Genomic DNA, 14,270 nt, shown 5'->3' with positions numbered 1-14,270 from the left:
AGTTCCACTTCTGCTTGCTCCTACAATCACATAAGAAAGCTATATACCCAGATTTTTGTAATATTTATGAGTTAGGCATTCCATTTTTAAGTCCTAGCACAAAAGTATGTACTTATTTGAATCAAGTAAGAGATGTCAACATGATGTCCTTGGAGACCAAGGCAACAAACATCTCAGCTTAGCTTTAATTATTAATTCATGGAAGGAACTAGTAGCTCACTATTTCAGTAAGTCTATAGTCACATAAAACTGGCACTTACACATATTTAAAATGGTAAGCTACTATATTACTGTCCTTACTACTTTCTACTGTTGAATGCTTCAATCTTGACTTCCTCCTCATACTGCCTGTACTTTTTCTTCCTTCTAATTTCTTCTAATTTCTAAGCGTGCTGTACAACCCAAACACGATGGGTCATTCCTGTAGTTTATGTGGGACAGACAGGGAGGTGACTTAATTTCAGGAGTTCAAGAACAGCCTGGGTTACCTAACAAGACCCTTCTTCAGGGAAAGGGAACATGACTTTACATATGCACATGCTCAACAACTAAGAAAAACCTTATCTAATCTTCAGATCTGCTCACAGCAATATCCTTATTACCAAAAAGAACTGCAGCTGTGAAAAATGCAGTGGCCAAGTTCACTTAATGTGCAATCACACACTAATTTTGACATAACTGTATCAAAACACACATACCTCACCAAAACCACCAAAGTACTCTCTTATTTTCTCTTCGGGTGTATCTGGAGAAAGGCCACCAACAAAAATTTTTTTGACGGGCTCTTTTGTTTTCATGGCTTTGGCCCTTTTAGGATCAATGACTTTCCCATTCAATTTATGTTCTTTCTGATCCATGACCTAAGGAAATTAAGTTTTCCACTTTAATATGTAAAACTTAACTAATGTTTGAAGATAAATTACTTAAAAATAATTACACAATGTACCTAATGCCAACATTATGTCAACTGGCTTAAAACTGTCAAGCCAGCGGGTAATATGACATCAGCTAATAATACAGCCTAGTGTCCAAATAAAAAAGTCACCAAGAATTGATGGAAGGGAAGTACCACACCAAATGAATTACTAGGTAATCATCATCTTTAACTGGCAGCAACAGTAACAGTGGTTGTTGCTTCCCCTAGGTTCAGAACCAAAATAAGGACTTAATTAAGAGTTGTCATATAGACGTTTGCCTGTATGAGGGAACTACACTATTCATCAACTCAGGGGTAATCAAGGCAAACATAAAACAGGCACTTTTTGCCAACTTGTTATACTTTTTTAATTAGACTTTTTAAAACACCCCTCTACCCTCTTAGAAAAGTCTGCTGGGACTGGACATTGACCATGTATTTACTTGCTTACTAAGCCTTAGCCCTTTTTAAGTTACTTAGTAAGACTGGCACATACATAAAGTTTTCAATAACTAATTCCTAAATTTGCCTCTTCCTTCAAAACCAGGGTGTATTAATGCACCTCTGCTGGTCTAGCACTTGGAAGGCAGAGGCAGAAGGAGGGTCAGGGTAATCCTCAGCTTTGTATTCAGCCTGAGACACATGGACCTTGTTTCAAACAACAAAAAGGTGTTTTAAAAAAAAAAATCTCTTCTTTTTTACAAAAAGAAATTCACAAGTAACACACCAAGTTTACTCTATCAAACTCTCCACATTTCATTAATCAGAATATGTAACACACTACCTTATCTACACTCTCCGATTCTTTAAATAGCACAAAGCCAAAACCCCTTGATCGCCCTGTGATAGGATCTAACTTCAGAGTGCAGTCTACAACTTCACCAAATTTGGAAAAGTAGTCCTTCAGATCTTTCTTTGTAGTGTCCCAGCTAAGGCCTCCTATAAACATTTTCCTGTGAAGACAAAAAGCAGTATTAAAATACTAAGAAGAAAATTAAAGCTTGCCTTACATTTACTCATATCAGTAATACACCTTTCTTAAACTGCATTTATTTAGTACAGTAAAATGTTATTCATCCTACACATATCAAAAAAACCTACTGTTTAAAAGTCCCACTTAGCATAACACTGAGCAAGAAGCAAACTGCTGGTATTTACATACATGTGTATGTACCCATGCCATGTAAAAGTACAGCAGTTTCTTAAAGGTAAAACCTTAGCTCTTGGGCTCTAACAAATCTTCACTAACCATGTCAAGGGCTACTGCAGTCTCCAGTGTGGCAGTCTCAGGCACCCTCCCTATGCTGAGTCTCCTTTCCTACTTTTAATAAGTTCCCCCATCTGTAGACCTCTTAGCACATAAAAATGGAAAAATGCTAAGTCCTCCAAACTGAACCTTTCACTTTCAAGAGACCTTTAAAATGACCAAAGTAATCATGTAAACAGCATAAGAATTACCCACATCTCACTAATTTAGATGATTAACTTAAAGTAAGCCTTCAGCTAATAAATAAGTTATGAAATGTTTAGGCCTATAAAATGGTAAGTGGAAACACCCAAGAAAAGACCATGTATAACAACAAATTAAGCGTCAACATAAAGTAAAATGCCAAAAAGCAGTTCTGGCAGTTCTACATCTGCTTGTTTTTACCAATAAGTTAACAGCAGTAATTACGAAAGCAAACCTGTACCTTTTACCCTGTAAGAGTCAAACTGAAAACAATAGTAAACTGTTAAAATTAGTCCTATAAAGCTATAGTTTTCATTGCAGAGATAAAACCACACTTGCTCATAACTGGGGAGAGGGGTCATGAAAAGGGATAAGATGAGGGAGATAAGGCACCAGCTTTCAGCTCTGCAAAGACATTACAACATCTCATCTCTACTTTGTAGGCTTTTAATAGACTAGCACTACAGCCCATCCTGGCATAAGATGCTCATTAACTTCTTTCTCATTGTCACCTCTAAGGCAGCCATTTAACCCGAAGTGTTACTGATTATTCTTACCACAACTTTGTTTAAATTAAATGCTAATAACAATGCTAACTTTTAGTACAAATTAACTGTTTAGGTAACACTGAACTCTTTCCATTTAAAGTTAGGTTTTCAACCTAGAACATATTATAGAGCAGGCCCCAATTTTCAAGACTCCCTCCAAGTGTCTAGTCCTAAAGTAAGACTTATAATCATTTAGTAATGTTATAATCAAATGAATAACCAAACCCATTATATTTTAAATGTCTGTTTATTGCCAATTCCATGGAAAATTTAAAACTTCTCAATACACATTTCTTTTCATTGAATAATGCCAACTTCTAATATATAAACCTTACTTAAATAACCACTGCTATGTACACTGTATTTTTTACCTACAAGTTCAGAATATTACATTCACAGATGAAAATGCATTGCCAACATTCACCTTTCAAGGTGAAGTCAGATGCCAGTTTTTAAAGACAAGGATGACTACAAAGCAATGGCTACTTGCTTTGTATTACATTCTAGAACAGAAACAAATTCAGCTAGATTTAACCACCTAGCAACCATTCTGTGATTACAGAATTTCCCCATGAGTAACTGAATAATTTAGAATTATTTTAGCCGAACCAATAATAAAAGACAGTGTAGTGTATAGGGTAAATCTAAAGAACGAAAATTCTGTCTAGTCCATTAACCAAATATCAGGACAGAACTTGTTTTTATTTAATGAAAAGCAATGTATAGGAGAAATATCCTCAATTTAAAATTGTCATGTCATATATATATATATATATATATCCTAATAAAAACTAACACAGGGCTAGAGAGATGGCTAGTTGTTCGGCTAGATGTTCTTCAAGAGGACATGGGTTCAATTCCCAGCACCCAAATGGCAACTCATAACTGTAAGTCCAGTTCCAGGGGGATCTGACACCCTCACACAGAATATATACACCAGTGCACAATAATCTTAAAAAATAAATGAAAGGAAGCATCTACTATTTTCAAGCCACATAAATAACTGCTTTTTAATTTTCTGAAATATTAGATATGTACACCAACTCAACTGACCCAACGGAAATGCTCTTAAAAACAAACAGAAAAGCCTCCCCACCCTTAAAAGAGCTAAAAATGCTCATTTCAAAGATTCTACTGAACACTAAAACCCCTTTATCTAGAATGTTAAATATTCTAGTCAACTTGTAACTTTTATACATTACATAATATAGTATTACATTTTTCTCCAAGTACTACTTGGCCTCCCTAATCCACCAGTTTTTTTTTTTTCCAACCTCCAATTATTTTAAATGAAATGTTTTAAGTCTATTTGTGACCAAGTCTTACACTACAGCTCAGTCAAGCTAGTCTCAGATTGGTGGCACTTCTCAAGTCTCCACCTCTAGTGGAGCTGCCACAGTTGGGTGACAGACAACACGAATGCCTCCAATACAGCAGTCATGTGTTAAGACCCTATGAATCTGCCATCTCTATAATGCTACCGTAGTATGTTCATTGTCTCTGAAACAAGCTACCTACCTAGTTTATCAGGTGCATCTCACTTGCTTAGCTTTGAAAACACATTTTTCTTTCAGCTCTGCCAGCAATTCATTTTACCAATAAGCAATTATTGTTCTATAATGAATATCTCTCTTCCATGTTGTAAGTAAAGGGAAATACAACTATTTCTGAGCTAAAGCTTTTAACAAAAGTATTAGTATTTTGGTAGCACAAAAGCACTCTGAATTTTTCCCCCAGCTTTAAGAAAGGCTGAATAGATAACCAGAAACCCCAGTACATCGCAACAAACAACACTATACTCTATCTTTACTAAAAGTATAAAGTCCACTCCATTAAACTCTGGCAGATTTAACAATACAATAAGCAGCTTCATGGGGCAATGTCTGCTAACCTTTATGGACAAATGGGCATCTATTGTAGACTCTACAACATTAGCAGGAAGGTCCTCTCATTCTGAGATGGTCTGGGAGTAACACTAATGTGGATTATCTTATACAGACATTATCTTGTTTAAAGCACAACACCTACTGTCTGTCCAAGAGGGAGCCTGAAACAAAAAGGTTTACTCTCAAGTTACTATTGACTCCTGCAGAGGTGTAAACACTTTTCAGTAAGCTGACAGAACTTTCAAGGTTCTAAACAGACAATGTAAAACTATTAAGAGAACTGTTCAAGTAGCAACAAACTAACTCCTAATGCTACAATCTAAATTTAAAATGTGACCAATGATCTCAATTATAAAACATAATCTACAAGGGTCATCTTTCTGTGGCCCCTACTCCATCCATTTTTTTAGAGGTCTCATGTAATCCTACCTGACCTCAAATTGGTAGCCATCTTCCAGCCTCAGCCTCCCCAGTGCTGACTACTGGGATAATAGATATGGATGGCACCACCATGCTTAACTGACAAAGTTTAATTTCTTAATCCTACTTATAAACAAAAGTAGTTCAATGGCCCAAAGGAAATACAGCGGTCTATTTAAAACAGTTATTGACATGAATGTCAGTGTCAAGCATAGTTCAGTGGCCCAAAGGAAATACAGTGGTCTATTTAAAACAGTTATTGACATGAATGTCAGTGTCAAGCAAACTTAGTACAGATGACTAACTACCCTAAAGCTTCTCTGCAAGGTCACTCAGAAATTTAGATTCCTTTGTGAAACATTTACTGCAAGGCTAGAGATAGTAGACCAACTGCCTGATTTTATATGCTAGTTCTACCACCTACATATTTTAAGTCAATGGAAAGTTATTTTTAGAGGCAAAACAATCTAAATGTAACTTTAAATTTCTTTTCATTACTTGCTTTCATAAAGTTTTACATAAGATCATGTATGTTCAATGCTGAAGTTCTAAAATACCCTATTAAAAACATTTAAATACCCAGAGGTTAAGAAACACTGCCTGAAAATTGTCACTCTCCTTTAAGAAAATTTGTGAGCCAGGCAGTGGTGGCCCATGCCTTTTATCCTGTCAGGGAGGAAGAGGCAGGACTGGTTTACAGGCTCCAAAGCTACAAGGAGAAACCCTACCCCCATCTCAAAATACAAACAAACAAACAAACAAACAAAAACGAGTAAATGTGCATGTGTGTGTCCTGTGCATGTGACTACAGGTGCACCTGGAACAGGGGTTACAGCAGCTGTGACCATCTGACGTGGACCCTCTGGTACAAGGCTTTATAAATGAAGCTTCGAAAGTCCTCTCAGTAACTCAACTCTACCCAACATACATGCCAAAGTAATTAAAAGCATAAGAGGAAAGAAATACCTAACAAGCAATGATGGCCGATAAAAAGTCTTAATAATGCTAATTACCCAGGTACAGTGACCCATAACAATAATCCTAGCACTTAGGAAACTGAGGCAGGAGTACAAGTAACCTGAGCAATTATTTGACTCTATCTTTTAAAAAAAAAAAAAAAGATGAAAAACACCCCATCCTCCTCTCCTCAGTACATAAAAGCTAATTTTCCCCAGACCATGGAGATCACTAACACTCCAAGTCAGTAATAAGTATTTTATTTAAAGATGCTTTCCCTATCAAGTCTTTTGTACCCACTTGAGATTAAAAAAAAAACTCATTATCTTACATAAAAGACTCATACCAAATGTTAGCTTGATAAATTTTTCAACCATTAACTTCCCATTCACTGGCACCCTACATATAATGTTATTCAAGCACACTTATTTATATAATCCTTCTGGTATTCTATCATTAAAACTCGAGTTTTAAAACACTACAATGATAAACTAACAAAATCTCACCAGCATGTATTTTTATTTATTTATTTATTTTTATGAGCAGACCACGTTTAATGGATACAACACTCCCGGGTGGCCTTCCAGTCTCCCAGAGATGAAACAGGAGAGACAGAAAAAAACAAATCACTGGCATGTATTAAAGAGCATTTTCTTTAGAAATTATGGATTTTAAACATCACTAGTTAAATTACTTTATAAGTACCACTTGCTAGGGAGTGACTTTGCAATCTACATAAACTACCCTTGAAAACACCCTGACAAACCTTTAACAGTATATATATATATATATATATATATATATATATATATATATATATACACACACACACACACACACACACAGCACTTAAAAAATACTTTTTTTAACCATTTAAAACTGTATTAAGGTTAGCTAGTCAGTAGAACTACACCCAATATTATCTGCCAATTATTAAACAGGCGAGTCAATTCCTCCCTGTTTTCTACATTATGGTATTTTAAAGCTAAGTGAAAAAGGACCCTATTGTTCAAGACTAACACATAAAAGCAAACAATTCAAAGCAAAATTCTAAACTCTTTTACATCAAATTTTATTACTCCAAAAGGAGCCCACATCAACCACGTGAATCTATGGAAGTTCCAGGCCAGCTATACAGTGAATTTCACACCAGCAAAGGCTACATAGTAAGATCCTGTGTCAAAAATATAAAGAAAAGGGAAGAAAGCAAAGAAGGCAGGCATAACATCTAAATTAAACAAGACAGCCTTTAAAAAGAAACCTTAAATGCTTGACCTTTTATTTCCACCTGTTCAATCAACATCCTAAATAAACTCCAACCTTCTAAAGTAAACTTCCACTTACCTAGAAGTTAAAGACTGGTGTCTCCTTAACCTAGAGGTTAAGGGTTTGGTTAACTGAGACCACTACCTCTTTATAATCTTACAAGTTTTCTTTTGGGTATCAACTTAGATAACATTAATGAAACAGAAATGTATGTTTGCTTTCCTTAACCAGGACTGTATGTAGCTAAGGGTCCTTCCACCAGGCCAAACCCAACCCCTACCCATCTTTCAGAATCACATTACTTTTTAATGTAGTGAAAATCTGAAACTCATTTCTAAGACATTTGTTTACTGGTCGATTCTTCAGTACATTTCTGACACTTTCCTCTGCCTCTTAAGACTACAGTGGATATAGAAGGTAGGTTTTCTGACCTATTCATCCATTCATTCATTTTGGTGCCCAAATGTAGATAAATATTTCTATAGAACCCAATACTGGTACTACTGGACAAATAGGCCTGTATGAAGCTTTCCCCAGACCTAAAATACTCTCAAATACATAGATAGCATGAACATACTATTTTAACACTCCAGAAACTAAAATATGCTTACCTTTACTCCACAGGAGTAAATCACTGGCAGTAGCAACTATCAGAGCAATAGATAAATACACAAGACATGAAAGTAGGCTGTGTAGTCAGTCTTCCTATGGCGAGCACTGTTTCCAGCAAATGGATCAGAAAACCAAGTAAAAACATGTTCTATTACCTGAGACCACACTGTTGGAAGTAACAGAAACAAACCCCAGGCTTTCTGCATCCAGTTTAGTGTCCTACTGCTATAATACTGAAGCACAACTATAATCAAATCAAATAAACTAACCAGTTCGAGTATCACTCCATTTGTTAACATGCACATTCAAAGCATACAACCATGAATGAAATGGGAAAGTCATTCTGTTTTCTTAATGTTCTCAGGCATGGCTTCTAATCTAAAGCTAAGAATGATTAGTTATCTCCCCTGGTAGCCTTAAGTCACAGCAAAATGAACTGTGAGGTACATAATACACCTACCTATCTCCACATACATACATACATACTTACATACATACATGTGTGTACACACAGATATACATATGAGATCTGACATGCATCAGACTACCCAGACTACATTACTGAGACTGCATATGCATTTATACAAGGTATCACTTAAGCTCAAAGAGAATTTGTCCCAGTTTAAGGCATTGTCTCAAAAATAAGCATTTACCAAGAGGTGATAGCAGTGCTCCATGCCTATTATCTCAGATCCTAGGAGGCTTAGTATGAGGGTTCTTGTGATTTCTAGATCAGCCTAGCCTAAAAAGCGAGATCCTATCCTGAAATCTTAAATGACAGTGCAGTCCAATCCATGGATTATAATATGCCTTCTCTAACAAATGACAACCTAGATGGGAGACTGACTCAAGAACAGAACACATGCCCAAACAAGCTCCTGGGTTCCATCTCCATTATGGACAGGAAAAACACAGAATGCTCCTCCCATAAATTTGAGGATTCAGCTTCTACATTTTTACCTCTGCAAAGTTTCCAAAATGAGTAAACATGGAGAACCATCTACTTACAGTCTAGGCCTATAAATCCAATCTTACTAAATCAAAGGTCCATTCAATCCTCTAAGCAATTCTCAAACTATCCCAGAAACATTGGAGTTTCTAATGTACTCTCCAATATTTTAAACAGAAACATATGCGAGCTCCTTCTCAAACAGGAGGAACTAACCATCTCTAAAACAAATGCCGTTAGAACTTACAGACTAGAAGACTACCCAAAGTCTTACCCTGACAACTCAATGAAACCGTTATGCTTCCCACTCAATCACAGTCTGGAGGTGGGGGTTGGGAATGATTGAACATATCTGATAAAAATGTACATAGTATTGTTTCCAATATTCCTTAAATTTTGAAAATTGTTCCCGTAGCTTGCAAAACATGGTATGCACATTTTACCACACTACCTACCCCTCCAAAGAACTGAAACACCAGAGTGATTACACACTGCAAAGCAAAATTCCAAAGCAAATTATTATACACAGAAAAATAATAGGAATCTTAAAGTCATAGATATTAAAGTGGCCAGCAAGATAATTCAACAGGTAAAGGCATTTGCTGCTGTGCCTGAGACCGGAGTTCAATCCCTAGGACCCACAATAAGAGGACAGACTCCCACCAGTTTCCTTTGATCTCCACATAAGCACTGATACACATAAACAAATCTAACGAATCAAAAACAATTTTAAAGGTGAACTCGGTTAGCCATTATATTGTGTTGATGAACCACTGTTGCCAAACCCATTAATCTTGAAACAAGGATGCTCTTCTAAAAATAACTATTCACTTTCATATGCAAAAAATAATCACGCCAAATAAATTAATCTCTTAAAATATTTTAGAAGGAAAAGCAGGAACCATGGCATCTACCTATAGCCCCCAACACTTGAGATGGAGACACGAATATTAAGGGCCAGCCCAGGCATGTTGATCTCATTCTAACAGGAACTGTACACAGAAGTGTTTCAAGAAATTACATGAGTTTTAGTCTGTAAACATGTCTCATCTTCATTATGGAGACTATCATTGAACTTGTGAGGAAGACATCGAAACACAAGGGCACCAAAAAAAGTATGTTGAAGTGTTTTATTCAGAAAGTTTATCATCTGCAACAAAATCAAGTTGAATGGACAATTATCAAATCAAGTTAGATAAAGAAAAGGGGGGGGGGGTGATGGGGGAACCTGGCCAGAGTGGCAACACATCTCTAAGCTAAGAGACTTGGGAAGCTGAAGAGCCTCCTAAGCCTGGGCAACATAGTCTCCAAAACAAGTGTTAGGGGGTTATGGTGCCTTCAAAGTGCAGAGCTGCTTTTGTAAAACCTACTACCTCAAAAAGTCTGCCAGTGGAGGGCTAGCCATCACCTGAAATGCTCTGTAACACTGATGGAAGTTATCAAACTTTCTCCATGAGATGACCCCAGAAAGCTCTGCAAGTATTTGCTACTGAACAAAGGGGCAAAAATAATTCAACAGTAAAAAACAATGACCTTAAAATCTAAAACATGGTCATTTCAACTTACTACAATTAACAATTGCATAAGGTTCAAACACAAGTCAAATTACAGTTAGTTTAATTTTAATTTGACATTATTACCTAGTTAACTGTGCCCAGCAGGCAACAAAATAAAAGGTTCATCCAAACATTATTATTTACTATGCCACACTCACACCTCTTTTTGTCTGTTAGTCTACTTTATCTCCAACTTAAAAGTGGACAAGTATCTAGATAGGACTAGTTAAAAAAGAAACCCCATATAAAATTTAAATATTTCCAAAATAATAGATATGGTCTGTATAGGCAGACAGAAGTGTACTGGCTTTGTAATCTCCAATGCTGAGACACAGCCCAGGAAAAGTAAAACATGACCCTAAGGGCAAAGACTGACATTTTAGGAGTGAGAGGTGGGATAAGAAGAATAATACTCAACCTACCAGCCTCCAAAGGGAAGTCATGCAAATGTGAACACATGTCAACCAAATGTAATTAACATTCCAGCCAAATCACACTGAAAATTAAAAATCTGATAAGAGCTGTAGTGGGAAGCCATATTTAGCCCACCTATGAATAGTACATACTCAATGCTTTGAGTGCTTATACACTGTTGGTGAAGATAAAGGACTTTGCATAAGGCACAGTTAACACTTAAGGAGCTGTCTACATGACAGAATACTTCAGTATAACATGCAAAACATTTCAACACACAATATTGTTATCAAGTAATCTTTATATTTAGCATTAAGCTTAGAATTTAAACAAAAATATTACAACCTAATAAAAACTAAAAGTACAGTTAACTTTTCTGCTTGCCCATATTTAAGAGAAAAATTACTAATTACATTCAGTTTAGGTTGGCCAAATTGTCATTATGTCATGCATTATCACAAACCATATACCACTGAATGGCATCAATTTTGCCCACAGATTACTTAGGATAATCTAGAAAGGCTTTATATCCCAGGCACAAGCCTCATCCTACCAGTTATAAATGTCTAAAAATCTCCTGGGACTCAATGGGCAACTAAATTATTGAGCCTCTGCATGTTATGACTACTGAAATCTTTATAAGACAGAAATAAAACGTAAAAGTTTTACCATTCTTCCCGCTGTGGCGTCGCAGCTTCAGTGTGTCGTGGGGAGGAGTTTGAATGGCTAGGGAATTAACAACCGGTACAGCAACCAATCAAAATTCTAGTTTTAGTTTTTGACATTGTTAGGGTTAAAAACTAATTCATTTATAAGTCAGTTCAACAAAAAAGTAACTACAAAGACAACTAGCTACTTTGTAACTTCAAAACTCAGGGGTAATAGAAAGCCTGCCCCAGTTACACAATTAACCATTTTGGTGCCTCTGTCCAAAGAACAGAATTCAGAAAGCAAAACCCAAAATGTTAAAAAAAAACTTCATTCTTCAAATATTTAACAGTTATTCCTTTCTGAAACAAAGCCACATTACCATTCAAGATTAGTTCTATTTAATTAAATTCACTTCCCCTCCCACCCCCCCAACTCCCTACTAAAGCCAGTACAACCAATGGCTGACAGAAGTGTCAGTCTGAACTGAGATTTTTAAAACTATATTCCATGTACTTCTCTGCTGCCCCACCATCCCTACAAATCTTATACTCTTAAACACTAATGGAAATCACGTTTTCTAATACCAGGTTTAAATGACATTTTTACTTCCCACCAAAACTTTTTCTTATAGTAGTTAAAAAAAAATTGCATACGCACAGTCCCATTATAAAAAGTATCGAAACGGGTAATCGAGATCAGCAATCTGTAATGGGAACATGAAAATCTAAGGACCCGGATCGAGCCCACCTTCCTAACCTCTTGCATGATACTCAGATCCCAAAGGCTGCATTTTAACATATTAAAAGCAACTTTTGGTGGCAATATAAGTTACTTCAATTAGAGGAAGCAAATTAGCATTGGAAAAAAAAAATCCTGAAAAGCTAACCCATTGAACAACACAGAATTGTATTTTTAAAGGGCGAGTGGGATTGTTTCAACTATAGTAACAGGGCGAGATATGAGAAGAAACCAAAACAGGCTCCTGGGCACAGAAAAGGCGGGAGAGAAAATCTTTTAAGTTGCACAGAGTTAAGTCTTGCAATCTGTACAAACAGGCAACCCAGTGTCTGAGGGCGCGAAAAGGGTGCACAGGGAGAAGTAACTTAGCAGAATGGGGGAAGGGCAACCGCAGGCAGGAGGTAGAGGAACCCCAGGAAGGACTTAAATGGAGCCCGAGGGGCCAGATCAACGCGCCAGCAGGAGACCGGGGGCATCGGCAGGCCCAGTCTATCTATTGCACAAATGCAGGGCCTGTGTGAGCGCGCCGTGGGGACGGCGTAAAGTGGACAGAACGAACGAGTCCTAAGGCGAAACTTCTTTAAAATGCTGAAAGCCATTGGCCTTGAGCCGACGCGGGAGAATGGAAGGTGGACAGCCTACACCTTTCTGAAAGCAAGAGCGTCTAAATAATCGCACGGTCTCGGGGTGGTGGTGGAGCACCCAACAAACCCTAGAATCCCTAGGATTTCTGTGCGTTTGCATTTTTAAGCCCAAGAGGTTAGAAATACGGGAGCGATGGGGGTTGGGGGGGTTAGCTCCGTCAGGCGGGAAAAAATCCTGGCGGCTGAGTCGGTGGGAGGAGACCCGTGGCGAGGGAGGAAAGAGGGCGGGCCGCGGAGTAGCATGGTGACGGCTAAAGGTGGAAACGTGTGTGATGGGGGAGGGGGCGAGCAGGCAGGGAAGGAGGAAATGCAGGCCCCGGGGAGCCCGAGGTACAAGAGGGGCGGCCGAGCAGGAGACTGCACTCGGGCCTGCGGGCGAGCGGGCGCGGGAGCGAGGCCTAATGGCGGGGAGGGGGAGGGGGCCTGGCGAGCGGCTGCCCGGGGCCGCCCCTTACTCACCCTTCATCCTCCTCGTTCTTACTAGCGTCGATCTTCGCCCCCTCCGCCTCGGTACTGGCTCCCTCGGTGCCTCCGGCCGCAGAGCCGCCGCCGCTCCCGCTTCCCGCCGCCGCCGCCGCTGCCCCCTGCGCCGCCGCCACCATGGCTCCCTCCTGCTCGCCCGCCGAGCCGCCTACCGCCGCCGTTGCCGCCGCCGCCGCCCCGTCCCCTCCGAACTGCTCCTCCGACATAGTGCTGCTGCCGCCGCCGCCGCCGAGACGACACCCGCCGCTGCCGCGAACCGAAACTAGCAGCAAAGTGATGCCCGCCGCCGCCGCGCGCCCGCTCTACCTCGCGAGGCACACAAGACAAGGCGCGCGCGTGGCTGCAAAGGCTCCTGCGCCTCTCCCCGGCCTGCCCCCCTCGCCTCCCGCTCCCGCGCGGCGCGCACTCTCACTCTGCCCCGGCCGCACTGGGTAAAAAAAAAAAAGAATTAAGTAGCAGCGGCGGCCACTCTCGCCTCCTCCTCGCTTTAATGGCGCCGCCGCGGACCACCTAAAATGGCCGACGGAAGAACGGCGCGTCCCGGTCACGTGACGCCAGAGCGCGCCCTTTGCGCCTCCCTCCGCCCCTTCCAGCACCAGGCCCCGCCCATCGCCCCCCCACTCACACGGCCCCGCCCCCTCCTTCCCTCTTAGGCTCGGTCTCACGCTCGCGCGCCGCTGGCCTTTAAAGGGAACCGGAAGTGGCGTGCCAAGAGGGTCGCGCGGGCACCATCGAGAACAAGGAGCGCCGGTTCGGGGCGGCGGCTAGAGAGGCGCCCCC

The 14,270-nt window shown here is 39.6% G+C and overlaps 1 protein-coding gene across 5 annotated transcripts in view; it reads right to left on the bottom strand.

The window, feature by feature from the left end:
• Hnrnpd (heterogeneous nuclear ribonucleoprotein D) overlaps positions 1 to 14,026 on the bottom strand; it is a 17,895-nt gene extending 3,869 nt beyond the window's left edge. For 2 of the 5 annotated variants that reach the window (XR_007835371.1, XR_007835372.1), the window contains exons 1-4: positions 13,467 to 14,026; positions 11,644 to 11,700; positions 1,701 to 1,869; positions 699 to 860 (exon numbers count right to left, since the gene is read on the bottom strand). Coding sequence is in view for 3 of the 5 variants with exons in the window: in XM_051198559.1 (XP_051054516.1) it covers positions 699 to 860; positions 1,701 to 1,869; positions 11,644 to 11,700; positions 13,467 to 13,696 (618 nt within the window). In the remaining 2 variants the exon portion in view is untranslated. The remainder of the gene's footprint in view (positions 1 to 698; positions 861 to 1,700; positions 1,870 to 11,643; positions 11,701 to 13,466) is intronic. The other 3 variants (XM_051198561.1, XM_051198562.1, XM_051198559.1) reach the window with 2 other exon arrangements.
• Positions 14,027 to 14,270: the final 244 nt, after the last annotated feature.

The sequence above is a fragment of the Phodopus roborovskii genome, unplaced genomic scaffold (genome assembly GCF_943737965.1).
Source record: "Phodopus roborovskii unplaced genomic scaffold, PHOROB, whole genome shotgun sequence".
NCBI lineage: Eukaryota > Metazoa > Chordata > Mammalia > Rodentia > Cricetidae > Phodopus > Phodopus roborovskii.
The sequence above is the reverse complement of the archived record's forward strand: the minus strand, read 5'-3'. Positions and strand labels throughout refer to the sequence as shown.